The sequence below is a fragment of the Heterocephalus glaber genome, unplaced genomic scaffold (genome assembly GCF_053883595.1).
Source record: "Heterocephalus glaber isolate CG9 unplaced genomic scaffold, H.glaber_assembly_v1.0 deba00001472, whole genome shotgun sequence".
NCBI lineage: Eukaryota > Metazoa > Chordata > Mammalia > Rodentia > Bathyergidae > Heterocephalus > Heterocephalus glaber.
The window spans coordinates 27,859,505-27,886,556 of NW_028258315.1; the positions used below are offsets into that span (position 1 = coordinate 27,859,505).

A 27,052-nucleotide genomic window follows, 5' to 3' on the forward strand; every position below is an offset into this window, starting at 1 on the left:
AAGGGCTGAGCACCAGGAGAAAGCAGGGTAGACACACGCTTGTTCGGCTTCCAGGATGAGTGCTGCCTCTCCTGCTTTTCCTCACACATGTGCAGCTGCTGCTCCTTCCCTTCCCACTAGAGTCCTGGAATCACATCATATGCACAGTTCCATGCACACTTCATTCCTGATGACAGCTGGGAAGAATGTTGTGTTGGGGTGGGAAGTGAGGGCTGCTGATGAAAACCCAAAATTAAGAGAATCAGGAGGGTTCCTCATGCTGCCAGGGCTCTGGCACTGTGACCTGGGAAGACCAACCCCACGTTCCTCTCACTTCCTCTGACACTGTGACCCAGGAGTGGTGACCATGCTCCTTCTGAATTGGGAGGGCTGACCCCATGTTCCTCTGATCCCTATGCCCCAGTCACCCAGGCATCAGTGTATTAACGCCACCCATAAGTATGTAGTACACACTCTGGTTCCCTTCTTCACTCAGCAAGCACTCAGACGCCTACCAGGTGTGGGGCTCTAACTGGCACATATACAAATGGACAAGACAGCCCATGTCCCCATCTGCGTCCTCACACTATGCTTGTTGATGGGAAAGTACTGATGAGAATCTGGGTGGGTGGGGGTAAACAGTGAGCATGGGCTGGGTGCTGGGGGTGGGGTAGGGATAGAGTGCTAGGCACCGGTGGTGACTTTAGTCAGGTTGACCATCTACCTTGCCCTGAAAGAGATTATTTTGCCTCTTGGGCTATTCCCAATGATAACCTAGACCCTCAGGCAGTGGGCCTCTGCTCTGGGGTGACCACATATCAGCCTAAAGTGGGTGAAGGGGACATGCCTGCCCTGACTGGGCCAGGCATTGTAGTCTGCAGAATTTCCACAGGACTGGATGATTCCTTGTGCTCAGGGAGTGAACCACACACAGACAGCAAGGCAGGACTATAAATGTTATCCCCAGCCCCCAACCCCCATTTCCTGCAGACAGGAAGTACTAAAGATTCCCCTCAAAGACTGAATTCCACCTGGAGCAGAATCCTACACCCCAAGTTGAAATGTGGCTTCAAAGTCACTATCATCATCAACTGACAAGTGTGAGTAAAGGGCAGTCAAGTGACACAGGACTACCTTACTCAAGGCCTAGCATTTGCACCACAGCTGGGGATGCACCTGTGTTAAAGCGGTGGGAGGAAGGAAAGTCAATGAGAAACCCACCCAGGTACTTCCGTGAGCTTTTCTAACACATTAAATTAGTGAATGTTAAGGTATTCAAGGAAATTCTTTCAAATGCCCATAAATATCTATTCCTCTATTTCCATGCTCTGAAGGCAGTTTCCACAGAACTTTTACTTATTAGCAATACAAAGCTATCCATGATACCAGTTACATTAGTCTAAGAAGATACTGTGAAATAGTTGTTTTACAGTATTCCTAAGCTTTGAATAAGATGGCAGAAGGTTGCAAAACACCAAAAATGTCCCCATTTTTAACTGCCCATGAAATTGAGAGAGGAATAATTCAGTAACCAAGTTTACTGATTTAATACTAGAGTTACACTTTAAGTCAAATTATTAAACAAATTGGTAAACAGGATGAGGAATACTTTGAAAATCCAAAACTCCTCCCTTTGCCTGGACAGAAGACTGAGGAGTCCACTGTCTTCAGTCCATTCCCAGAGCTCATTTCTTCTGGCCAGTGGCCATGGTCACCACTGCTCAGCTGTCTGGCTTGCTGGGACAGACTCCAGCGCAGCACAGACTTCGACTGCCCTAAGCAATGCCTCCACCCACAGCAATTAAAGCCAAGGACACAAGAGGATTAGGAAAGGCTGGGGAGGAGGGCAGGACTTGTCTGTTCGGCAGAAGCCAGAGAAGAGCCACTTTCTGCCTGAGGACAGTGGGGCCCAAACATAGTCTGCAGGTGGCACAGTGGTATAGCCTCAGGAACACTGAGGTTTCAGAGGGCTGTCACACAGACCCTAAGGATGGGGGACCCAATCCTAAGCAATACCACTGGAGCTGCTGGGTCATGTGAAACACTGAATGTTTTGGAATTCTTGGTTGCATGAGCCAAAGTTCCACGTTAGTTGTGTGGTCGGTTAGTGTGGAGTTTTCTCTGGTAACATACATGCCCCTGAACGACACTCAGTGTCTCTGAGCAGCGGCCTGGGGAGGACAGGAAGAAGGTCCCAGGGAGGGCTCTGCAGGCAGGAGCTGAAGGGGTCTGTCCTCACAAACTCTACAGGCTGCTGGGTGCCATCCCCTGGAGAAATGCCCACATGGCTGTAGGGCTGGAGGACTGTTCTCCTATGAGGTTGTCCAACTCTGCCCAGCACTCAGAGAAGTTATGGTAAGTCAGACAGAGGGGTGGAGCCACAGAGAAGGACTGGAAGACAAGGAGATTGACAGCTCCAAGACTTTGTGAGTAGTAAAATCCTGCCCACAGACAAGCCAAATAAATGTATTTCTTTACCTCAACTTTGGAAGTGAAGGCTGCAATCACAAATTATGAGGTTTAAAACCAATGTGCAGGCTTATGTCAAGTGGGAAGTTAAAACCACTCAGAGACAAGCATTAAACATCCATACTTAGAATACAGTTCCATTACATTTAGCTACTCCATTTAAAAAGCCCCAGATGCCAAGCTGAATACAGGTTCTTGGTCACACTAAGAGATGCAATCTCAGGAGCAGGCAGGGCCGGGGATGCATCCACACAATGGGAGGGAGCCCCAGCGTGTGACACCTTTGCGCCTGCCCCCACACTCTGAGTTTATGCCTCCTCTCTAAAAGATGTGGGGGTAACACTGCACTGGGAGACGTCAGTGGCCCAGCTGGAGCAACTAATCTATTTTTTCTTCAAATTTTCCCTAATCTTTTAAATTTTCCCTCAAGTTTAGAAAAAAGGGGAAAATAAAATCATTAACACATGACTCAACATGCACAAACTGATAATTTGATTCTGGAAACACTTTCTCTGCAGACAGCGGGGCAAACACTGACAACTGGCCTCCAGCCTGCCCCTCATTCTCAAGTATGAAGGGCCCAAGGCACCGGCACAGGCAGTTCAGAGTAAGCAGCTCACCTGGAATGAGAAGAGATCTCGCTGAGGTCACCCATGCTGCCATCAGCAGCCCCACTGGTGGAGATGCCAGAAGCATAACCGTGCACAGCGTACATCTTGGCTGGTTCTTCATCAGGCCCCGAGGCTTCAGCCTCATCAGCCCACTGTTCGGCCCGACTGTGGATAAGGGACCTGCTGCCCGCCAGGTGCACGGGGCCCAGGATGGTGGCTGGCATGCAGGGGGCCGTGTCAATGCCACTGTCTGTGGATGCCCCTTTGATGTAGGTCAGCCCCAGCAGTTCTGGGTCCATCAGGTCCCCTGACCCAAAGTGCTTGTCATCACTGTTGCTGGAGGTGTTACTGGATAGCGTGTTGCTGCTGGAGTGACTGGAGCAACTCTTGTCTCCGATCTTGAGAGGAAAGAGGAACAGAAGTGCCCCCAGGTGAATCCTGACTCAATGCTGCTTGCTCCAATGGTATAATCTGCAGTCTCGCCCAATCCCTCTACTGAGTACTACATGGACAGTGACAGAGTTTCTTTTCTTTGAAACAGCATGCATACAAGTCCCTGCCTCATCACTACTCCTGTAATTTGAGTTAATGGGCACCTTTTTCTTTGGTCTTTGTTCAATTAGTGGTGCATGAAACACAAGGGCCACAGCATCATTAATAAGAAAGTAACCAACTACGCTTACGATGGGAAGCGACATGGGCAATTAACCACAGGAGAAGGGTAGCATATATCATGAAAGTATCTTGACAACTGTAGTGCCAGACCTGAGTTTGGGGCAGGAGACCCAGGTTTGAACATAACTGGGGGACTTGGGGTCAGTCATGCACCCTTTCTGCAGTGAGCTGAACTGCAACTGTGGCTGCTGCGTGCATGAAACAGAGTCATGTGCAAGAAACACTCTGCAGCCACAAAGCACCACGTAAACAAGAGCAAGCCCTCCCAGGGGGACCCAGCCAAGTTCTGTCCCACAGACTAAAGAGATGGGGCTCTCTTCAGAGTGAAGAGATCTGGAAAAAGCTCGGCTTGGATTCCAGATGACAAAAGCAAACAGAACAGAATAAAAGTCCCTGTCTGTTAGTGTGCTTGGACAGACATGGCTCTCACCATAGCCTGGAAAGTCAACAGGATGTGAACACCAGCCAAGGGGTTTGGGAGCTGAGGAGAAGCTACACCTGGGTGGTTTCAAAGTGACTTGGCCTTTTTTCCTCTCATTCTGTCCTATCAAATCTGTAAGTAAAACCCCGTCATTTCAGTCATACACTGATGTCCTAAAGCCCATGCCTGGGTCCTGTCTCCCTCTGCCAGAAGCCCCATGTGAGAATTGCAGAGGTGAATGCGAGTGGACACAGCTAAGGCTAAGGCTGACTCAGAACTAGGCCATGGCTCCAGGAAAAATGCCACACAAGTTTGCTAATGACACCTGAAAAGCTCAGTGATGATGGGTGAAAGAAACAATAGGAGCTGATAAAGTCTGTTCACCTGTACATTTTCAAAAGCAATTTCTTCAAAATGTTGGTTTTCTTTGGCAAGAACCAATGAACAATGCCTTTTTATTTAACTGGAAGCTTCCTTTCAAGGAGGTACAGTCTCCATGAGGTCTCCTAGCACCTTCACAAGGGTGGAAGAGGCAGCGTGTATGAGGGACGGAGGACATCCCGTGGAGTGGCATTAGCACACAGGTACATCAGTGGTTGCTGCAGATGCACAGTGTTCCCTGTGAGCAGCCTCTGCCCACACATGCCCTTCAGTGTCTTTTCTGGCCCACACCACTCAATAGATGAGTGGTTATTAGCACATCAAATGTGGGGACAGAAATTCCTAAATACCAGCCTGGACACTAAGGTTCAAAATGCAGAGGTATAATCCTGGCTCTTCCAGTAATCTGCTGTCTTAAGACTTTTCTTTGAGTTCCTTTATAAATAATGGGAGCCCAAACAATTGCCTTTTCTTTTATCACTTTTTCTCTAAGAGCCCTGAGTGGTAAATGGCACATCCTCAAGCACTGCAGGCACATCTGAGCCCTACTGTGTGCTGGGATATGCTGTGTACCCTGGGCACTGCCAGAAGGTATGCTGCCCTACTGTGCATGAAGGTGCACATGCTGCCTTACTGTGCAACAGTCCTGACAAACCGGGAAACTGCTAGGAACAAAAGACTTACATGAGAAAGCTTATTGGGAGAATCTTTGCAACTTCCGTCTTTCTGCAGGGCTCTTTCTTTGTAGGTGTTGAGGATTTTGGAAGGTGGGCCATGCCATTTGGATTCTGTCACATAAAGAGAGGAAAGTTGAATTCCCAACTTCAGGTGGTACCAAAAGAGTAACCAAAAAAAGGAATCAAATGGTCCTGTGAATGTAGAATTTCCAGTTCCATATGCCAGAGGATATACCCCAAGAGTGGACAAAACCAGCACAGAGTAAATCTTTCATTTCCATGAATACCACAGACATAGCCAACCACAGTCAACCACAGCCAATCATAGCCACCCATAGCCAACCACCGCCATCTATATCCAATCACTGCCATTCATAGCCCACCATAGGCAGTCCATAGCCCAGAGCAATCCACAGCCAAACCACAGCCATGCTGCAGCCAACCACAGTCAACTATAGCCACACCATGCTACTCACTACTACACCAAAACCATACCACAAATACCTACAACCACACCACAACTACCCACAGCCACATCCTTTCTTTACTGGAAACCCAGCCGATCACCTCAGCCTGGTGCAGAGGTGCTCCCCAAACATGAACTGAGAGAATGGATGAATGAATGAATGGACAAATGTGTGGTAGCACAGAAAGGGCTATGAGGGAGAGGGTAGCAGGTCAGCACTGCCTCAGGATTCCATGTTACCTGTAAGCCTGGTTCCTTCCATGGCATCCTCATGCTCCCTGGCCCCGTCACACTCCAGAGGGCCTGGGCTCTGGTGCTCTAGCAGTACAGGAGACTGGCACCTGGAAAGAATGTAGCGATTAGCCTGTCCTTGCTAAGTCACCTTCCAGCAGGGGACAGGCGTGCTGGTTTCCACAGAGGCCATGCAGTGTGAAGCTGCCTTCTGGAATATGGAAATGCAGTGTCCTTGGCCCAATCCACCAGAGAAGTTAGAGAGCATCAAGTTAGAGATCTACCACGGGGTGGACAGAGGATGACATTTCTCACAGATACAGAAATGGCCGTCTGGGGCCAGACACCATCTCCAGCAACTAAGGAAGGGCTTACTGTTCTGGATTTTGTTTTCCTTGTGTCTAATGCACACAGCACTGATACATCTGTGTTATTAAAATTGTTTTAAAGAAAAGAAAAAATGATTAACTCTAGATTATATCCAAGTGGGCTCAGTTTATAGACCCCCAAAATGGTACAATGTTAGAAAAGGAATATATAAATCAAGGAAACTGTACTCACATTAGAATGTGATTCTTATTTACAGAATCCAGGTTATAGAAAAAATACAGAAATTTCAATTTATACAAAAAGAAAAGAAAAAAACCAAACATTCCCCCTCTGTTTAATATGCAACTAATTAGGAAAAATTACTTGACATACATATTTTAAGAACTCTGTTATCTACAGACTACGTAAATATCTACTTCTAAGCCCAGACCAGAAAAGCTGGGTTCCTGGGGATGAGGGCACTGTTGCCAGTGACCCCATGGACCCACCACCCTCTGTTTCCTCTGGCAACCAGCTACTTGCACCCCATCACTCCATCATCAGGTTTGGCCAGGTCACTGCTGCCAGGCAGACACCACTCTCCACGAGTCTACACCACACCTGCCTGCCCTTCTCGCCCTGGCTTTGGGGTGATTTCAGTGTCTCTATTTACAGGAACCCCCAGACCTTCAGCCTTCAACAGGAAGAAAAGGTTTCCTAACACTGACCCTGCTTCTGTTTCCTCCTTGGCAATTCCTATGAGGGTAAAACACCCAATGGGCTCTGTTGTAGAATCCCCAGATCTATAACTTTCATGTACAGAAAGCCTTCCTTATCAAAGGAAAAACCAGGCTCGGAACAAAGGCCAGTGAGCTCTGCCCACAGGGAGACGATGAGCTTACTAACTGGGACCTGTCACTTAATGAAAGCACATCAGGGATTTTCAAGTTCCCCAAATGGTCTCCTGCATAAGCAGGTGCACAGCAAATGCTGTGGAACAAGTCACAGACAAACATTCCGCCCAAGGAGACAGGAAGGCAGAAACAAGCAGTACCCGTCATAGCCCACTTGTGGTCTCCAGGGTCCACTCCCGCCGGGTCCTGGGTCACTGGAGGAGGACTGGTTGCTGGGAGAACTTCTGAAAGGAGGACATAGTTATCACCGGGGCACCAAGCCACCTGCCAGGCACTTTGACCTGCTTGCACTATTTTACAAACAAATTTACTTTGACTATGAAAAAGGAGGAAGAAAAACACACTGCAGTGCAAAAAAGGGTAAATCACAGACAAATAAACTAAAAATCTGGGATGCTCTAAGACTTAAGTTGATTTATGGTTTGCAGTTTATCTCAAGAAAGAGACACAATGGGGCAGGTCTTCTTAGTCTAAAGTCTTAAAGCACAGAGTGATCCTTCCTGTGCAATATGGAAAATCAGGAATACAACCCCAAAGAACATACAATTATGAAGACATCATTAACTCAAGTTTCCCAAAATTTAAGCCAAGTTATATGTTGGCTCTACACCTAGAACCTATGCAGAAAGCAAGACCGAAATTTGGCAAAACCACTTATTTTGATGCGATCCTATTTATCTTTGTTTTCAGACACACAAAGTGAGTGATATTTATGAGAGCTTGATGAGATGTGCTTGTTAGCTTCTTTGGCTACTGGACTCCTCCTGGTTTTCCCGGAATTTCCTAAGCTCTACTTGTTAAATTCAGGAGGCTGTGCAGACTCCTTCCCTCCAGGTGCTGCTTGGCAGCTGCTCCTCTCACTATGTACATTTTTGAATGTGGGGAGCTCATCACCCAGAAACATTTGAGTAAGGAGACACAGAGCCAAAACAACTTTATATCAAATTAAAGTACTTTGAGTCCACTCTGGAAGGATGCATGGAGCAGGCAGAGGACGATCACATGTTCCAGTCTCACTGATTTTGGTTAATCCTCCCAGAGCTTACTGTGTGCCACACCCGGTTCTAGGCAATCCACCTGTAACAATGCCCTTAGTTCTCAGAATGCCCTGATGAGGTCTGACCACTACTCTTTATTTGCCAAATGAGGAAACCGGGCAGCCTGCTCCCTGGTGTACAGCAACAGTTTAACAGAACAGGGTCTGACATACTTCCTAAGGAAACTCATGCATCTCTGTGGACAGACGTATGTGAAAGTGCAAACAAAGGGAGCAGGAATTAACAACCATACTCAAGAAGTTTCAGTTTTCTGCCCTTAAAATGACCTGTGCAAAGTAGGCACCCCAAATTCTCACCAGTTTCTAGTGTTACTGGACTCAACATTTAACAAGTATATTTTGTTCACTGAAAAATGATTCTGAACATGCCTGTAATCCCAGCACTCTGGGAGGCTGAAGCAGAAAGACTGAGTTTGAATCCTGGCTGGGTGTTGGGGATTGTGTTTGGATGTCCCCCCAAAGCTTCATGAAGATGAGATGGGGCTTTCTCTTTCGGAGGTGGCTGGGTCTGGAGTGTGTGATGCTGGGATTAAGGGTGTGTGATTACTAAACCACTACACGAGAGTGACTGGTTTGGGACTGCCCTAATCCTGGTAGTCTGGATGGAATAAAAGGAGCAAAAGACTTTGTTAAGCTCTCTTGTGGCTTTTGCTGCTTTGCGGCCATGAACTGTTACGCGTCTGCCAACCCTGCCTTGGAGCCAGCCGATTATGAGCTGAAATCTCTATGAGCTGTAAACCGAATAAACCTTTTCCCCTTTAACTTTGGGTGTTGGGTATTGTGTCTCAGCAATGAGAGAGAAAGGTAACTAACACACTGGGCAAGTGAAACTGTCTCAAAAAAAAAAAAGGCTGAAATGTAGCTCAGTGGGAAGGCCCCGAATTAAATCCTATGTACCAATAAACAAATAAATAACAAAAACAAAAAAACTAGCTGATTAACTTTAATTCTATCTACAATTCCCCACTGCCATGTAAACAGACATATTCATGGGTTCCAGAGATTAAGATGTGGAAATCTTTGGGAACCACTCTGCCTGCCACATATAATCAACTAAGTATGCTGGGATTACTTACTCCTTATTCTAAGAATCTTTGCGTGTTTAAAACCCAGACTTTGAGAATCAGCCACTTATCAGATAAAAATATAAAACAGAATAGAATGGAAGCAAACTACAGAAGTTAACCAGCCATATCAATATTTATATTAAACTCTATTGGGAAAAAAATCAATCTTAGACCCACTCAATTCACTTTGCTCAGGATGAGAGAGAAAAGCAAAGTGCTAATAGTGCTGGTGGCTCTTAATGCACCACTTGCACTGAGATGATGAAATTTCATCATTCATGCTTTGGTTTTAATTTGCACCCAAACGTGTATATGTCTTTCTAAAGGCACATGCAGAGAAGTTGTGGAGTTATGTTCCCCAAGGTGGTTTGGAGACCTGGCTGACAGGGAGGGCAGGTTTCTGATGAAGAGGGCAGCCTGTGGTCTTGGTGGGCAGGACAGTATTGTATCAGCACTCATCAGGAGCAGGCAAGGGCAGGACTATGAGCACCACCACATTTGAGGGCCCCACCCACCACCCTGCCTGGCAGCGCTCAGAATAAGCTAATGCAGAAGTGGTCATACCAAGTATAAGGCCCTCCTGACATTTTGCCATTCTGGCCCATTCCCAATAGGCAGTGGCATTACCTGGTGCCATCAGGCAGCTTCCGGTCAAATGAGGTGCTGCGGGGAATGGCAGCCTGGGCCTGCTGGAGCAGCTGCTGGCACTGCAGGCGGTCGAGTGTGCCAGGCACAGGTGAGGCTCGAGAGAGGGGCTGCAGGGCAGGGGTGGGCACGCGGTGCCATGCGTTGTTCCTCCTGAAGGGGGTCTTGTACTCACAGGGTGCGCCCTCGCTGTCTAGCTTGTATTCCACCAGGGGGACACGGCAGAGCTCTGAGCACCCTCTGTGGGGCCAAGAAGAGATGGTGAGAAGGTGGGGCTTGGCAAGGCTTATCAGGGCTGTGCCCACCCATGCACATGGCACCGTGTGCACTCCTTGGGGTCACTTTGATGGCATGAAGCCACCACCCTGAGCAGCATCTCACCCACAGTAAAATACTGTTCCCTGTGTGTTTCTGAGTATTTGTTTCCTTTTCTGCCAGCAACCAGAGCTCAGAGATTAAGATAGGGTGCTGGGATTCCATCTGGCTGCCAGGGGGCTGAGGCCTCACCAGGCTGGAGAGGAGCTGGGTGGCTGTTGGCCTGACTGTGCAGTCACCAAAGTGCTCAGCTCCCAATGCCTCTCGGCACTGTAGGCTAAGTGTCTGAAACATACTTGTGGGGAAAACAAGTGCCATGCAAGGTAAGGAGGAGTCAAAGCCCAGAGATGCTGAACACTTGCTCAAAGTCACACAGCAGGACTCTGCTGGACTGGGGGCCACAATCCAGCTTCCAGAGCCAGAAATGGGATGCCTCATGCCAGTGTGATACACATTTAGAGAGAATGTAAATACCAACTTTCTGGTTTGTGTTGAGTGTCATGTGTATGCTCAGGCTCATCAAACTTCACGCTGTGCATGTGTGTAGTTTACTATTCAGCAATCACACCTCCATCCAACTGTAAGAAAACACTTATTAGACAGAAAAGCTCCCATCTGTCTTGTTGTTTTGTGCTGCAAGGGACCCTTGGGTTCGGCTCTACATGACAGTGGTCAGTCCATCCAAGGACTGGAAGGCCTAGAGCAGGCCAGGTGACCAGAGCACTAGTGTCAGCATGCGGGCTTGGTGGGTCCCAAATGGTTTCTCTGTCTTTCTCTAACTGCAGTTCTTCCTTACAAAATCCAGCAGATTCACCCTCCTAAGTGCTTGTTATAGTCCTAGGCCACAGTCCACAGCCTTTGCGTGGCGCCAACTTCCCCACAATGCCTCCAGGGTCAGCGGCCACACAGCCACCACTGGCCGTGAGGCACCGAGCTCCAGACAAATGGGCAAATGGGACAGAGGGAGTCTATTTTCTTTTTTCATTAACTTAAATTTGAAAACTGATACTCTGATTCATTTTCGTAAAGTATGTCAGGCATAACTGGGGTATGTGAATCTACTTTTTTGACTATAAATTTGATAAAATCTCAATACAGCAAGTATTTAAGATGAAAAATTAACATTTGAATGCAGATATATTATAATAAATGTTAAAAATACAAACTACCTCACCACAGTTTGGCACTTATTGGATGCTGAAATGGTGATATCTTGGAGATGGCAGTTAAATGTTACTACAGTCACCACATCACAGCCCCCAAGGTTACCTCTCGACAGTTTGTTCATATGTTCACACAACCTGTCAGGCACTCATGACACTTCATTTGGAAGACCAGGATTTAAGGCAGATGTCCCTGAGTCTCCCACTCACCTCAGTATGCAAAGAGCACATAGACCTGCTCTGAGCCCATGAAGGCACCAGTGCAGTGCAGCAGCACACAGGAGCAGGCAAATCCCAACTGCAAGAATTCGGGCACATCACTATACCATGTGGGTGAAGCACTTGGCACCTAAGCCAGGCATCCCAGCTCAACATAAACACTGCTGATATTTTCCCTTTCTTTTGACATCTGCTAGAGTGAGGTACTGCTATTGTAAAGAACTTACTTTCATGATCATTAAGAGTAAAAGCATTTCAGGCTCTGAAAAATCACAAAAGAACAAGGAGAACAAGGAAGAGAACCAACTCCAACTGAACAAAACATGGAGATACCTGTGACTAAACTATGGTATATGAATTCAGATGAAAACCACAGCAAGGCATATAGCAGAGTCCATGAAGGTAAAGGCCAAGGGTGTGAGGAGGGGAGATCACAGGGAACAAGGCTGCTCCTCAAATAACCCCTAAGGGGGAAGGAAAGAAGGGAAGCACCAGGCACAGCAGGAAAGCAAAGTCAATAAACAAGGGGAAGAGGACTAAAGACTTGGGCTCCTTAGAAAGTCAGGCACAGAGGAAGCTCTGCCCTGGGCAGTGTGACAGTCCTCTCCCCTCTCCAGGCTTTCATGGAGGGCACACACCCCAGGCCTGAGGCACAAAGGAGAGCAGGGAGGAAAGGAAAAGGCTGAGTCAAAAATGTCTCTAAGATGAAACCCCACTGTGGAATGCTTTACCCCCAAGACATGTGAAGATCAGGGCTCTGGCCAGAAGACAAGCAGATGTCAGCCACAGTTGCTGCAGTGAAGCTCACTGACCAACTGCATCCTCAGGGAATAAGGACTTCTGTTATTTAAAAATAGCCCAGCCAGGCATGGTGGGACATGCTTGCAATCTCAGCACTCGGGAGGGAGGGAGGGAGGAAGGCAGGAGAACTGCAAGTTTGAACCCAGCCTGTGGAACATAGCAAGCTGAAGGCCAGCCTAGACTATCTAGTGAGACCCAGTCTCAAAACATCCCCTCAAAGAAAAAAATGACAGCTAAACTTCAAAGTAAAATATCTATTAAGACAGCTGGAAGGTGAACTGAGGAAATCTCCCAAAAATAATAGGAGGGAAAACATAAGAAAATTAAACTTCAATCTAGAGTCCAGCTTCCACCAAGCAGAAGTACTGCAAAGAAGGAAGAATGATAGTTCATTGTGGTGTCAACTTGAATAAGAAATACCCAGCTGATTGGTTTAGCATGGTTCTAGGTGTGGATGATGGACTTACTGAAGAGGGAAGACCCACCCTGGGTGTGGGTGGCAACAACCATGGGCTTATAGTCTGGATGGAAAAAAAAAATGGAAAGAAGATGGAAGGTGGTTCTCTTTCTCTGGAGGAGCTCCAGTCTTCGCCACTGCCTTTGGACATCTTGTCTCCAGGCTTCCAGCACCGACCCTTCTCTTGCAAGGGACTCTGCAATGAGCTCCGGGCCTTTGACTTTCAACTGGATCCTTTGGCTCTCTAGGGCACAGACAGCCCTTCTGCATACCTCCACATCTGACTCTATGGGGAGCCACTGTAAGCCTACCTTGTCTGTCTGTCTGTCTACCTATCCATCTCTTATATTAAACCTGTTCCTCTAGTGAGCACTGGCTTACATAAAAAGAGAAAGTGTGGAAAGGGAATTAGTAACAGATGTTATAAGAAAATTGCCAGAACTAAAAGATAGGTAAAACCAGATTAAAAAGCTCACAGAGCAGCCAAAACAATGAATACAGACACATAGTGGTGGACTCAAATTCCCGGTCAAAGACAAGATCTCAAGATGTAAGAGGCCCTACAAAGGACCAGGCAGGGGAGCTCTGCTGTTTTCTACAGCAAACTGGAGGGTGCAAAAATGTAAGAAAAGTAACACATACAATTTTAGATGAAAATTCTTTCCTGAATTCTTTCTGAAAATTCTGCTGAATCAATAAATCTTGGAGCTTGGGAGAGAGGGGGAGAGAAAGAGACACAGAGAGGGAGAATGCAAAAACAATGTGCTGATATGTGGCTTGTGAAACTGCCTGAGTGGTGATGCTGCCCTCTGGGAAGCCAGGAAGGATGAACAGATCATGCTGGAGACCCTTGGCTTGCCTCGGACGGTTTCCGTGCATCAGTTAATGCCAGTGCAGAGCTTTTGTTTTACCTCTATTTCCTTCCCCCAAAGCAAAATTTACTTCTTTTATCTACTTTACATTTTTCCGGATTTACTGAGTTTTGGCACTTACTGGTCAAAGTCAGTAGTCCAGGTTCATATTCATTTGCATCATTTAAAAAAACTGGTGACAAAGCTCTATGATTTTTATGCATGGATGTGTGTTGTTTCCAGGTGTTTTCTCTTGACCTCCCCTGGGACTAATGATTGTTCCCTATGATCAACAACATAAATGGAAATCATAAAAGTGGGATATTACAGTAGGATGACGCCAAAACATCCAAAGAGCTGACTCCTGTCTTCACCCTAAGGTGTGCTCTAAGCAATTACTACACCTGCATGTGACCCTGGGCTCTGAGGTATCTGATGCTATCATAGCTGAGTCCACGCTGGTGAACCTGACTGCCACCCAAGTCAAGGTCCTGGAGTTACAGACTGAATGGGAGGAATGTGAACCTTGAATCCTGTGGACCAAGAGGCAGCCAGCATTGTCTGTGCTTGTCTGGGCTTCAAGTTCATTTGATTGTTTCTTCAGAGGAAGAGGGAAAGGCAAGACAGATGGCTGAGCAGTGCAGTCTACTTGATTCATGCCTACAAACTGCATTCTTTAATAAGACACTATAATTTGAGTCTTGGAGGAAAAATATTATATAAATGCATAATCATAACTAATATTTGTGAGAGTGATGGCAAAAACCTGTGCATGCATTAGATTAAGGAAAGGCTCACTAAAGAATCATTTTGTTTCCTCTTTTAAATATTAAAAATTGGCATTGTTTTGCCCTAGTTAAAATGTAAGTGCTCTCAAAGAATGGCTGTACTGACACTGTCACAGCACTGTTTTCATGAATTATATGTTTTACTTCTCTAAGATGTCAAATACCACTGACTACAATGTAAGTTCCAGATCTAGTCAAATGTAGTCTTGCTCCACAAACATGACAAATTCCTCAAGGAATTTCAGCCAATCTTCAGGAAATGGGCAGAGGTGTGAAAGAATTACAAATGAGCCCGCAGAGGTCCTCTTGATGCAGCACCACAGAGGTAGGTTTGCATCTGCCCTTGCACTTGCCCTCTCTCACCTGGATGGCTCTTGCACAGGGCTCCAGACAGGACACTCCAGCTCCTCTGAAGCATCCAATCTGGGCTGCTAGGGAGCAGCGCAAGGCAAGTATCTCTGGCCAGGAAGTAAGGGCAGTGGAGACCTTAATAGGTTAAAAAAGACCTCACACAAAAATACATTTCTGAGAAAATCGAGCTGCTAACCTTGTGTGTTTAACTGAAAACATTTTTCAAGAAAATGCCTAAAGTCTTGTTTGCCTACAACAGTATAAAAATTTAGATCTCACTGATACACAAATGTGGCTTCCTTTTGATATATAAATCTAGTCCAGGGAGAGGATTGCACTGTTACCTTTAGGTGCATTTTTCAGCTTGCTTGCCATCGGAGACACTAGAAAATGTTAGAAGAGGTGGTGGGGTCACCTGCAAGTGAGCATACTGATTTCCTTTTTGCTCCACAAATGCACTCATCATCGACTTAGGCTTCTAATTACCGTGCTAGGTAGGGATCAATAGAAATTTAGCTTTAGGGTGAAAAATAAATATAAGCATTTCTTATCTAACCTGTAAGTTTTCTGAGTTTTCTGGCCCTGGCTTGTATTTTCTGGAAGGCAAACATTCCAAGTTTTGTAGGCCACGAAGGTCAAGCACGATGTGCTAGTCAAAAAGGTAGCACCACAAAGCTCTAGGCCAGTAAGGGTTCTGAGAGCTGGATCCTCAGAGCATCATCTGTTTTATTGCTGATTCTGAAAAACACACTACATGTCCTGAACTCACCACAGTGGGCTTCCTCGGATGGCTTCATCCTGCTCCCAGCACACTCATGAACTAGTTCACATACAGTTTCTAGGTTTTCTTCCTAGTTCCCACAGGCAGATTGCTCGGTCAACAGCTGCCCACTTCCTGGCTTCGGGAGTATCCGCTCTCACTCAGTTACTGAACACCCATACTCACTGCCATGCACTAAAGCTGGAGACACCCAGGAAGGTAGCTGGATGCGATCACCCACACAGGCCATTCCTTTTCAAGCACACCTCTTGCATCTTGGAAGAGCCTCCACTCACCACCCACAATCTGACACCTGAAAGCAGTCACTGTGGGCCAGGCTGTAGGCTCAAGTTTAAAGAATAGCTCCTACCACCACAGCCTGCCCACTGGTGCCCAGCCAGATCATATAGCTTTCTCCGTTTGTTCCCATCAGACAGTGATGCTCGATACCAGTTAAACTGTTCTCCACTGAAAGATAGCCTGGGCTTGGGCTGGGAACCCAGACCGCCAAGGGGCAGCTTAGAGATGTGACAACCACTTCAGATCCTGCTCCTGAACACAGAAGTAGCAGCAGAGGGGAAGTCAAGATTAAATGAAACAAAATACACAAAGTCTTGAAGTGTAAGTTTCGTGGGAAAGAAGTTCATTACAAATAGACATTAATTTTTGCTTCTACAAAAAAATAGGAAATCAGTATTAAACTGCAAAAGTGTAAACTTTCATGGAAGTCCTAAATAATAGACATTTACAGAATTCTGGAACTTTCAAGTTCAACCTTAAAATTTAGAAAAAACTTTAACATTACAAAATCCCCTTCATCTACATTCACCTATAGAACAATGTATCATTATCCTATTATTTTATTCTTTTCATCTTACATAAAAGTAGGACACATTGTATTATGCTACTGAAAAACTAAGAAAAAGGAGAAGTCCTGGGGGAAGGATGAATAGCAAAACGAACTACAAACCTGAGAACTGAGACAGTTCAAAGGAAGAATGTACATTCTTACCAAGGAAAAAAAAAAGCCAGGTGAACAAATTAGCTGAACCAGGTAAGCCACCGGCTACATTTAATCACAAAATCATAACTTCGATTTACTGTCCCAGAAACTGCCAGCTGGCTTCACTTCCTGTGGCTGCATCAGAGAACCTTAAATGGAACTTGATCCTCTAACATGCATGATCCTTTTCATGCATGTTGCCAGGTCCTCCTCACTTCCAATCCACCACTCCACTTACACCTCAGTTTCCACCCACAGCAGCTGGTCCTCACAAACAGTTGAACGAGACAAAGGAAATCTCTACTATTCAGAAGAGGGGTCAGAGGGGCAGGCAAGAAGATGCAGCTAGTCAGCAACAGAGACACACTGGAACCAACTTCCTCTGACTTTCAGTGCTCTTTCCAAAATACATGGCCATTTTTTTTTTTTAGAAAGCCATCAAAGAACAGTTTATGTAGCCCACATTATATCATTTTCCTATTAAGTGCTAAATGAGTCTTTGGAAACAAAGAAGATTCCCTCAAATACATTACCTGCTTCTTTTATATTATGCACTTTGTAAAAGAACCCTTTCATAGCCCTAGGGACTAAAGCAATCACCAATATTTTAATCACTTTAATGTCTATTATGCTAATAGCCTCCTAATAGCTAAATGAGTCTGAATCACCCAACAAGGTGACAAGAGTGATGCTCATTTGTTTTAGTCACAAACTCACTTTCTGATAAACAAAACACCCAAAGCCTCTGACAGGGAGAGAACCACACAGTATAACTCACAGTAAAGGTGAGACCTGTGTTCAGACCTAGACCAGGCACCAGGTGAAGGAATAAACTCACTTCAATACATCTCTTGTTTTACACAGAAATAGAGACACCTAGACTACAGGTAGGAATGGACACGTCTAGATCATAAACCCACTTAACTGAGCCTTCTGGAAAAATGTCTTGAACTGATAAAGCCTGCACTACTCCGAAGAGCAGGAGATCGTCTGGACCCTAGTTGCTCATCAGCTCTCTCCCTTTCATCTCTAACAAGGCACAGGGGCAGACTGTATGCCAGGACCTGGTATGGTGCTGGGCAGGCTCAGAAAGTTCTTGCTGAAGTCAACTGCTTTTTCTTTTCTTAGGGGGCTTGAGAGCAGGAGTAACATTTTACTGCATTATAGGCAGTATGATTTAAAAAAAAATTATGAATGTTTAAACAGTGGCATTAATTACCCTGAAAATACTTTCCCTGCTTCAAACTCACTTATCTTACTATTCTTGCCAGTTTATGAAGCAGTTAACAGTTTACAGCACTTTTTGTCAAAAACATGGTGTGTCCTCATCAGCCTTATTCACCAGAGCTGGTACCATACAACTCCTCTGGCTCTTCCCCAAAGTGCAAATGGCCAGGAAAGGTAAACATTTTGGACTGATTCAAGATATCAAGGCAGCCATGATGGTGCACTGAAAGACGTGAAATGGGACTTCTGGAACAGCTTCAGAAAGTGACAAGAAGAAGGGGTAAATGTATTCAAAGTGAGGGGGGTATTCTCAGAGGATAATGGCAATGTGTCTTTTACTAAGATAATAATTTAAGAATCTTGGTTTTAAAAATCATACCTTGTACAGTATTTCAAATTTACTCAGAAGAGATTCCCAATAGGTATTTGACATCTGACTTTTGATGAATTGTGTCTAGAGGGGAGCCTTTGGCAGCTGTCCACTACCAAAACCTGTTGGAACTCTGCCAACAAAAGATGCCTTTTACCTAATGGAATGCCCATGCTTCCGCTCACTCTTCATTCCTGCCACTTACAGGGACAGCACAACCTTCATAGTACAGAACAGCATGGCATTAAGGTGCAAATGATTAGGTGGGTAGGGTGATGGAGCTTTCTGGACTAGTTTGAGACCCATATTAAGTAATGAGTTATTGCTTTAGTTTGAGATCATTTTTAAACAGCCAGGATGTGAAGAACTACAGTACTGTATTTTAGAATGCCAGATTAAGAGTCAAAGGAGTCTGTGAAAGCAAAGATTACATCTGTCCTGTTCATGGGCCCAGAGACCAGCACAGTTTCTGGAACAAACTAGTTAATGAACAAATGTATGAAGGAACCAAATGCAGTCCACCTTAGGTTCTACAATCCCATGTACTTACTTTAGGGAGGGAGACTGTAATCAGAGTATCATACTGGAGCAACTAAGCAGAGAACTCAGAACAGTGAGCATAGGGCAGCTACTTTTATAGCCTCGAGTTGTGTGTTGTTTTCACACCTCTCATTAAACTTGATGCCTGGAGGCTCCATAAGATAACACTGGCTATGATGTAACTTTTATTATTTATTATTACATTTTTATTTTCCATACAAATAAATTGGAACTGTAATCTAAAACCTCCCAAGTCCAGTTTTCAGCTCACCACTATGTTACAACACATGTGCACATATGTACACAGACACATACACACACAGACACATATATACACAGAAAGTGCTAAAAAGACAAAAGTGTGTTTTCCTTCCCAGTTCCATTCTCCGCCTTTCTTTTCTATTCTTTACAGAGTTGAATAGCCAGGTATCAGGCAGCAAAATAGAACACAAGGACTTAAAAGTTCTAATTTATAGAATTAAGAATGAATAATTTAGGCTCATGATAGCATAAAGAAAATTTCCACTGTCTTGCACTATACAGAAAAATAGTGTCAACAAAGTAGGAAAATCACGCAAAAACAGAGGCGCTACAGCAAGGAATGTCATTTCCATTTTTATTGGAAATATTTACTAAATTCACTCACATGGTGTAACAACTCACACATAATTCTGATGGGGTGTTACTTCCTTTATATATCAGCCTTTTAATGATGTGCTTCCTCTAAAATGACAAGGACAGAATCCTGGTCACCTCTAAGAGCAGAGGCTTTTCTACACCAGTGGCTGTGGATGCATATTGAGGCCATACTCTTAAGTGAAATAAATAGGACACACATGTGTAAATACTGAATAGTTTCTCTAGTGTGAGAAACTAAAAGTGTAAATAAGGATTAAAATGATTAAAGAGAATAATTGATAATTTGAAACAGGAGGAAAAGGTCCAAAGGGGTAGGGGAAGTGGGAGGGGAAGGGGAAAGGAAAGAAGGGAAAGGAAAAATTATGAGAAAAGAAAAAAATGGAAACAAAGTCTTTGTAAATAGGGAAGGGTGGAGAGGGTGACGGATGGGCAGGGGAAGGGGGAAAAAATAAGAACTAAGATACATCATGTACAGGTACAAGCACCCAATGATAAATGTAAACGCACTGTATACCTAAAATGTACCAATAAAAGAATTTAAGTGAAACAACAACAACAACAAAAAAAACCCCAAGAAAGACCTTAATTAAGCATGTTGGGCCATGGCACGTCTTCCTCAAGTCTGCTACAAACAGCTGGCAGCTGGGAAGCCTCCTGGCTTGCTTCCTTCAGAACCTTATTTCCATCTGAAGAGGGCTATTCCCAAGTTGTTCCCAGCCTCTCATTCCCAATGTACATGAATTTACTCCAGGATCTAACCCCCAGCAAGAGATCCCTTAATAAGCATTCCCTAGGGTCCTCCCTGCTTGGTGCTCTCTGGAACTCCACACCAGGAAAGCTAAAAATGGCTCTGCCTTCCTTTCAAGCTGGGACAGCTGCACGAACCCCCACCCCACCTGGGGCCAGAGAGAGGGATTTCAAATATAGGTGGCTTTTGACTCAAACACTTGTCCCAGGAAAGACTTCATTTAATGCAGCAGCTTCTGAGTCATAACCAGATACCTCTGACCTGTGGAAGGCCAGAAGCCACCTATTAAATGATAGGCTTCTCATAGTACTGCTGGGGCAGCTTGTCTCTGGGTCAAATTATCTCAATGACACCCTGGAAGACCAATATGGAGCTGGTAAATGGCAAAAATGAACTGAAGCATTTTTTTCATAGTTTATAAAGATTAAAATACCTTGCAGCTAATTGGCCATTTTTGTAGTCCTCATCTCATGGCACTTACATTAAGGACAGCTGTAACAGAAAACTGCACGTGTACACACACACACACACACACACACACACACACACACACACACACACACACTCACACACACACACCCACCCACCCATAGCTGCCCATTTCAACAAATTATTTACCTGACAAAAACTAAGGGCCAATTTGTGAAAGATGGAAGTAATTTTCCACAAATCAAATGTGTTAATTACAGCTTGAGGCAAGTCTTTGTTTTATTTTGTTTTGTTTTGGTTACACAGATAATGGAACAGAAGGATGTTTCCTTTAAAAGAAATGTTTCTTAATTTTAAAAATAAGAATCCAGGTTCCCTTTTAGGCCCTACTTGAGAGTTTCTTAAGAAGTCTAACCATGCAGACAGCTGTAGGCTGAGAAGAGGAGGACAACTGGAAACTGCCCTTTATCCATACACTATAGCCTCTGGGAAAGGGCAGGCCTGCTGGGGATGCTGACCACCAAGGACACTGTGTAACCCCTGTAAATGCAGCTATCAGGGCTCCCACACAGGCACAGGCAGAAAATGAACTCCAAACTGACAAAATATGGATTTTAAAAATTTGCAAATTCAGATTCACAGAAAATTGGAAAAGTGAACTGAAAGAGTTTTAAATGATACATGCTAAGCTTAAAACCTGTCTGACTTGCAGAAATGTGGGTCACAGGCATGCCATTCCTGGAGTGTTTCCACTAGGAAAATGGCTGATTCCAGTCCTTCTGGAGAAGAGAGTAAACTATAGAGACAGTTGTTTTAGATTAATCAAAAGGGAAAAACCCGCTAAACTTAGGGAATAGCATTCATGTAACTTTAAAGAATCAAAGGAAAATCTCTAAATAAATATCTCAGCTGTTTTCAATATGAGAATTTGCATTTAAAACAAAGAATTATTTGTGGGAAGACCAAGTGAGATAAATGATTCTCTTTAGAAAAAACAAAAACAAAAACATGTTCTTGGGTAAAAAAAAAACAGCAGCTAGAACTTTTAAATTGCAGTTTTTGTTTATTTGTTTTAGCTGAAAAACAATTCAGTATTTAAAAAAAATTATATTCTTCTAAATTACACATTCTAAATACCAAAAACAATACGATTTCTATTAAGTAGATCTCTTGAAAGCTTAAGAAATTTCTTACTAAAAATAAATCAAATCTAAAAAACAGGCAATAAATGTTATTTTAAACCCAAAAGAAGAATATGCAACATTTTTGCTCAATTCCATAGTATGAGATGTGATCACAAAATATGATGAATGCTGAAATAAAAAACATTATTACAATAAAGATACACTGTAATTAATCCTCCTCAAAATATTTCCCCTCACTTCCAACACACTTACCCCAAGTTTTTGGCACTTTTTGAAGCGGTTCTGAAGTGCTTTTTTGTGGCTATCTTGATATCTTAAATTGACTCAAAATGTTTAAAATAATATCTGTCAAATAAAAATATTAAGTGGTGTCCTCATCTACCTTATTCATCAGATCTGGCACCATTCAACTTCTGATTCTTCTCCAAAGTCAAAAGGACCACAAAAGGTAAACATTTTGAATTGATTCAGGACATCAAGGCAGCCTTGACAATACGACTAAAGACACTCAGGAAAAAGGAAGGATGGGATAATTGTGTTCAAAGCTGGCACATGAAGTGTGTGTGTGCGTGCGTGCGTGCATGTGTGTGTGTGTGTGTGTATTCTGAGGGGGGATTAATAACAATGTGTCATTTACTGTAAGCAATTTCTTAGAAAATTAAATATTCACCGTATTTTTGATCACATCTCATAATTATGCTCTAACAGACAAAAGATTTGCTTTTCACCTTAAGTCATAAATGTACATTTCCAAATGAAGATTGATTTTACTATACAAAAAATTTCTAATAACTGGCTTAAAATTTACTGTAAAAGATTTTCATTCAAATAATATTTTAGCTTGAAAGTCCTAAAATATTTTTTTGTTATTTCTAAGTCTCATTTTTAATAAAGTAGTTTTTTATCTGTATTTTACTAGTACTCATACTACCAAGTGTGATTCATGGGTCCTTGGAGAGCAGATGGATTTAACAGGCAGAATCAGACAGAGCACTGAGAAACACCTTGGGGGTTTCATATGACATGAGACTGATACTAGAAGAAGAATTTCAGCTCATTATCTTAGAAACATATTGGTTAAATACTGAAAGCACAGCCGTAGAAAATCAGGCCAGGAACAAATGGTAAGATTAATAGAAATAGACTTCTGCAAAGTTGTACATTACCCACATAGTAAGATGGTATAAGATCAGTGTGTTTTCTAAAAGATCACAGGTTAAAGCTGATCTATCTAGCTACACGCAGCTGGTTAGGTCTAAATTAAAGTGGAAAACACAACAACCATATTTCATCACATGTGCATCAGCCAAGTGGCCTGTGAACAGAAGGTGATACTGGACAGTACCAGTATGAAGACTGAGGAACGAGACGGAGAAAGGAGAAAGAATGATCTTAGGCAGGAGTCAGCAAAGTGGGCACAGTAAATCTGCTCTTTGGATAAGATTTTCTTTCTAACATGAAGAAAATGAAAATGAACACCCTAAAGCTCTTTTTCCTAAATTATAACGTGGGATATTGATAATTATGCTAAAAGGCTCTAAGTGCTTTAAGATATTATCTTATTTGACTTTCAACCTTCATAAAGCCATACACAGGCTCTGACTCAGATTATGAGGGAGGCTCCGAGACCACGTAGAGAAGGCCTGGGTGCCAGGATGCCAACACCAGACCCTGTCCCGCAGTGTAGACACTAGCCGGCATTCACAGTGCCATGTTATCTGCCAGATTCTTTTCACTTTTTAGTCCTTTCCATGATTCTCAATGTTGAGCATGATTATTTTCTGTTAACAACAGAGCTGTTTTCCCACCATGACCCTCATTCCCTCCCTCCACCTGCATACTCTGAGCTTCCCAGCCCAGCCACATCTTTACAGTTTCTCCCGATGATGCCCGGGCCAGCTCACGGCCTCTGAAGCATCATGCGTAGAGTGGTGGGTGGTCACAGAGAATACCTGGTGTTCCACCTTCCTTCAGACACACAGCACTGATCTCTAAGTATCCTGGCAGTCACCAGTGGCTTCATGTGACAGAAGGCAGTCTGGCTGTGCAGATGCCATCAACTAAAGGCCATACTCTGTAATGACCATCTCTTCTAGACTGTGTATCTCTGGGCCAGCGCCATCAGTCAGGTCCCCTCCCTTGGGCTCTTAGCTCAAGTTATTATAGTCAGTGAGAGTCCTGGCAAGTGGCTTAGAGTTACAACTTGTGATTTGTCACACACCCATCTTTCTGAAGCCCTCTTTGCATGGCTCTAACAGCTGACATCCCAACACACAGTCCATGGATGCACCTGAACACACTTTCTGAGGACTCTGCTAGACAGTTAAGAGTGAGCACTGCCCAGGCCTGAGTGCTTACCTCCGGGGAGAGCCATCGTCATGGGGCTGGATGATGACCACCTTTACAGTCACGGAAGTCCGGAGTAGGTCAATCATCTGCTCGTGGGTCAGTGTGGCCACTGCCACTTTGCAGATTTCCACCAGGCGACTGCCTTGGCGGAGGCCAGCCTTCCACGCGAAGCCAAAAGGTTCCACATCTGCGACAATGCCTTCAAAGTTCACATGGAAGCCGAGCTGGCCCAGCCCATTTCTCCTCAGGGTCATCTCCACCGTCTCGCAGCCTCTAGTCACTATCTGGGGGGAGGGAGATTGTCAGAGATGCTGTGTCTAATTGTAGCATGTGCAGGTGTCTCTGTCCCTTGGCCCTCCTAGCTTAGAGAGTACCACATGGCTCTGCCCTTCCTGCACCCTGTTCAAGCCACAAGATGATGCTGCTGAAATCCAGAGTTTACCATAAGAAACCCTTGCAATAGCTGCAAAGAAAGTACAAAAGCATCAATCAATACAGTTCCTGTTCCCTTTTTCGGGGAAATACTGACTCCTGATGCAGCTTTAATGGCCTAGAGCTTTTGTGTAGAGTATACTCTGACAATGCCTTCTGTTTATGTTACTGGACTTGGCCTGTAGGCATGTACATTCTATTGTTCTAGATGGATTACAGCAATGGAAAAATGTGGAGACTTCCAAAACCATGACATGTTTCAACCACAAAGCACTAAAAACTATCAGAAAACTTTCAACTCCAAAATAAGTGGCGCACAGCACTTCTGAGCTAATGGTGAGAGGTAGCAAACCAGAGATATCATGGTCTGTCCCCCAGGGTCCCTCTTCTGGACTGACCATCTGTGCATGCTTGGTGGTGAGGACCCTTCAGATCAACAGGGGTCCCTAACCAGGCTCCCGGACCATCTGTTAACAGGGATGTGTGTGGGATGGTGCTCTTGTGGGCAGCAGCGGGACCATCTGTGCCTGTAGGCCATCTCTCGTCCTCCTGGACAAAACCAGGCAGTGACAGTTCCAGTGCATGTCCCTTCCAGAGTGGGAGTCTATGCTGTCTCATAAAAAGGGACATGAAAGCAAGGAGGTGGTTTCAGCCCCACTAAGCACCAATAATTAGTTTCTGCAACCCACAAAGTGCTTACTGAGCGTAACTTACCATGCAATGAAAGGAAAACACAGGCTCATTAAACATCATTTGATGACTATGACATCATTTTTTTGTGGGAAATTTCAAGTTGCAAGGTATCATATCCTATCCTCCAAAGCCCAGAGGCAATGTACAAAGTTTCAGTTTAATAAATGTTCATTTCCATGAAACACACTCTGAATACACAGATACCTATTTAATAAAACCTCTGACTGCAAGTACAGCTGTGGGACTGGGGTACTCCTATGTATCAGCACTGTGTCTGTGTTTCCATGGAAACAAGAAGTGCACACATTACCCATCAGCTTCTCCCAGACAAGCACGACATTCAGGATTCAGCAAAAAGGGGAAAGGGATTTGCCAGTGGTTTGTCAGGGGTGAAGTTTTAAAAGACTGAAGTTTTCAAAGTCATGAAATGAACTAACTTAAAACTTGAAGAGCACTTTTGTAATATGTACAATCTGGTACATTTTTCCTTCATTACTTCTTCAACTATGTACTAAGCTAACTCACCAAAAGACATCTAAAACATCCCCTGCCTTCTTTCAGGTATGAATGTCAGCTCAAATTTAATATTCCTATATTAGAATCAACCAGGCTTTTCTAGAGTCCTATAGGCTCTGTCTCTTCTGCTGATTTCTACCATCTACTGGCCACCTCTCCTGATTTGGTTTTTGTTATTTCTTTATCCCTCTGTTCCTTGCCTCTTAAGACCCCCAAAGTCTGAAGGACTATGTTCTCCATGTATCTGGAGTACACACATAAGAATTAATTAGCACATGGAAACAGTGGCCTCCTCTCAGGTACCCAGGAATGGCTACATAATTCATGGGTCCAATGTAGGGTCCCTTGTTCAAAAACACTCACAATTTCAAGTTGACAACAGCAAAGCCTGCAACTCAGCATGGGGTATTCTGAGTGGCTCTGTGTGACTCAAAAGGTGGCAGGCCACTCTAGACATTGCACTTTCATACTTTCCTATATCTTTACCTATGTGACACACATGACATGCCACCTTCATCACCACGGAAGGGACACTGTGATCACCAGCCAGACAGGGAACTGCAGGATGAAGTCAACCCCAACACCTCTGCTCTAGTGGCATCTGACCCTTTTATTCCCTGGTGACCACCATTCTACCCTGATGCTTGACCCTCTTCACTAGTCTGTGGGTTAGTTTGTTTCCAATATCTCATGATACAAATCATCCTAGACACTGAATGTGTCTCTCAAACATATTCCTGGTATTAGGCGGCTTGGTTATCTTTCTAGGAAAATGGCAGGATGGGGTCCATGAAGCAGCAAATGTGGAAGAATCCAGGTATAAACACCTTTGGAAGGTACATTTTGGTGGCTGGAAACTTGGCGTTTGTGCACAGCTTATGATAATTCAGAGGCTATGCTAAAAAGAGGTATTTGCAATTAGCAAAAGCACAGCATAGCTTGAGACTCACAAGTGTAACTCAAGAGCCAATTCCCTAGGTATATGAACTAGTCACATCCTCCCTAATTGTCCCCACTCATGGCTGATCGTGCACATGTACCTGCCTGAACTTGCTGAGGCCTGTTACTATCAAGATAGAGCTATTTCTCCAGGGCTAACAGATATGGACCTGATTTTTTTCTCTCTTACATGATAACAAAAGGAATAATTATATTTCATCAAAGAAGAGGAGACAAGAAATGAATATAGAGAGCGTTTTGCTTACTGTCCCAGGCTAGTCTTGAACTTGCCAACATCCTCCAGCTTCCCAGAAAAAAAAGAAATGAATATAATTTCTCCTTTTGTTCATGATTCAAAGTTGACTAGATCTTTTCTAACTAAAAAAAAATAATATAATCTTTTCAGGAGATTTAT

The 27,052-nt window shown here is 44.2% G+C and overlaps 1 protein-coding gene across 5 annotated transcripts in view; it reads right to left on the reverse strand.

Annotated features, from left to right (window-relative positions):
* The window catches only part of Sipa1l2 (signal induced proliferation associated 1 like 2), a 182,809-nt gene that overhangs the window by 26,267 nt on the left and 129,490 nt on the right, over positions 1-27,052 (reverse strand). For 4 of the 5 annotated variants that reach the window (XM_021266411.2, XM_004854647.3, XM_087181897.1 and 1 more), the window contains 6 exons: positions 24,067-24,341; positions 9,885-10,142; positions 7,274-7,357; positions 5,920-6,020; positions 5,221-5,324; positions 3,069-3,457 (listed from right to left, as the gene is read on the reverse strand). In XM_021266411.2, coding sequence (XP_021122070.2) covers positions 3,069-3,457; positions 5,221-5,324; positions 5,920-6,020; positions 7,274-7,357; positions 9,885-10,142; positions 24,067-24,341 — 1,211 coding nt within the window. The remainder of the gene's footprint in view (positions 1-3,068; positions 3,458-5,220; positions 5,325-5,919; positions 6,021-7,273; positions 7,358-9,884; positions 10,143-24,066; positions 24,342-27,052) is intronic. The other variant, XM_087181898.1, reaches the window with a different exon arrangement.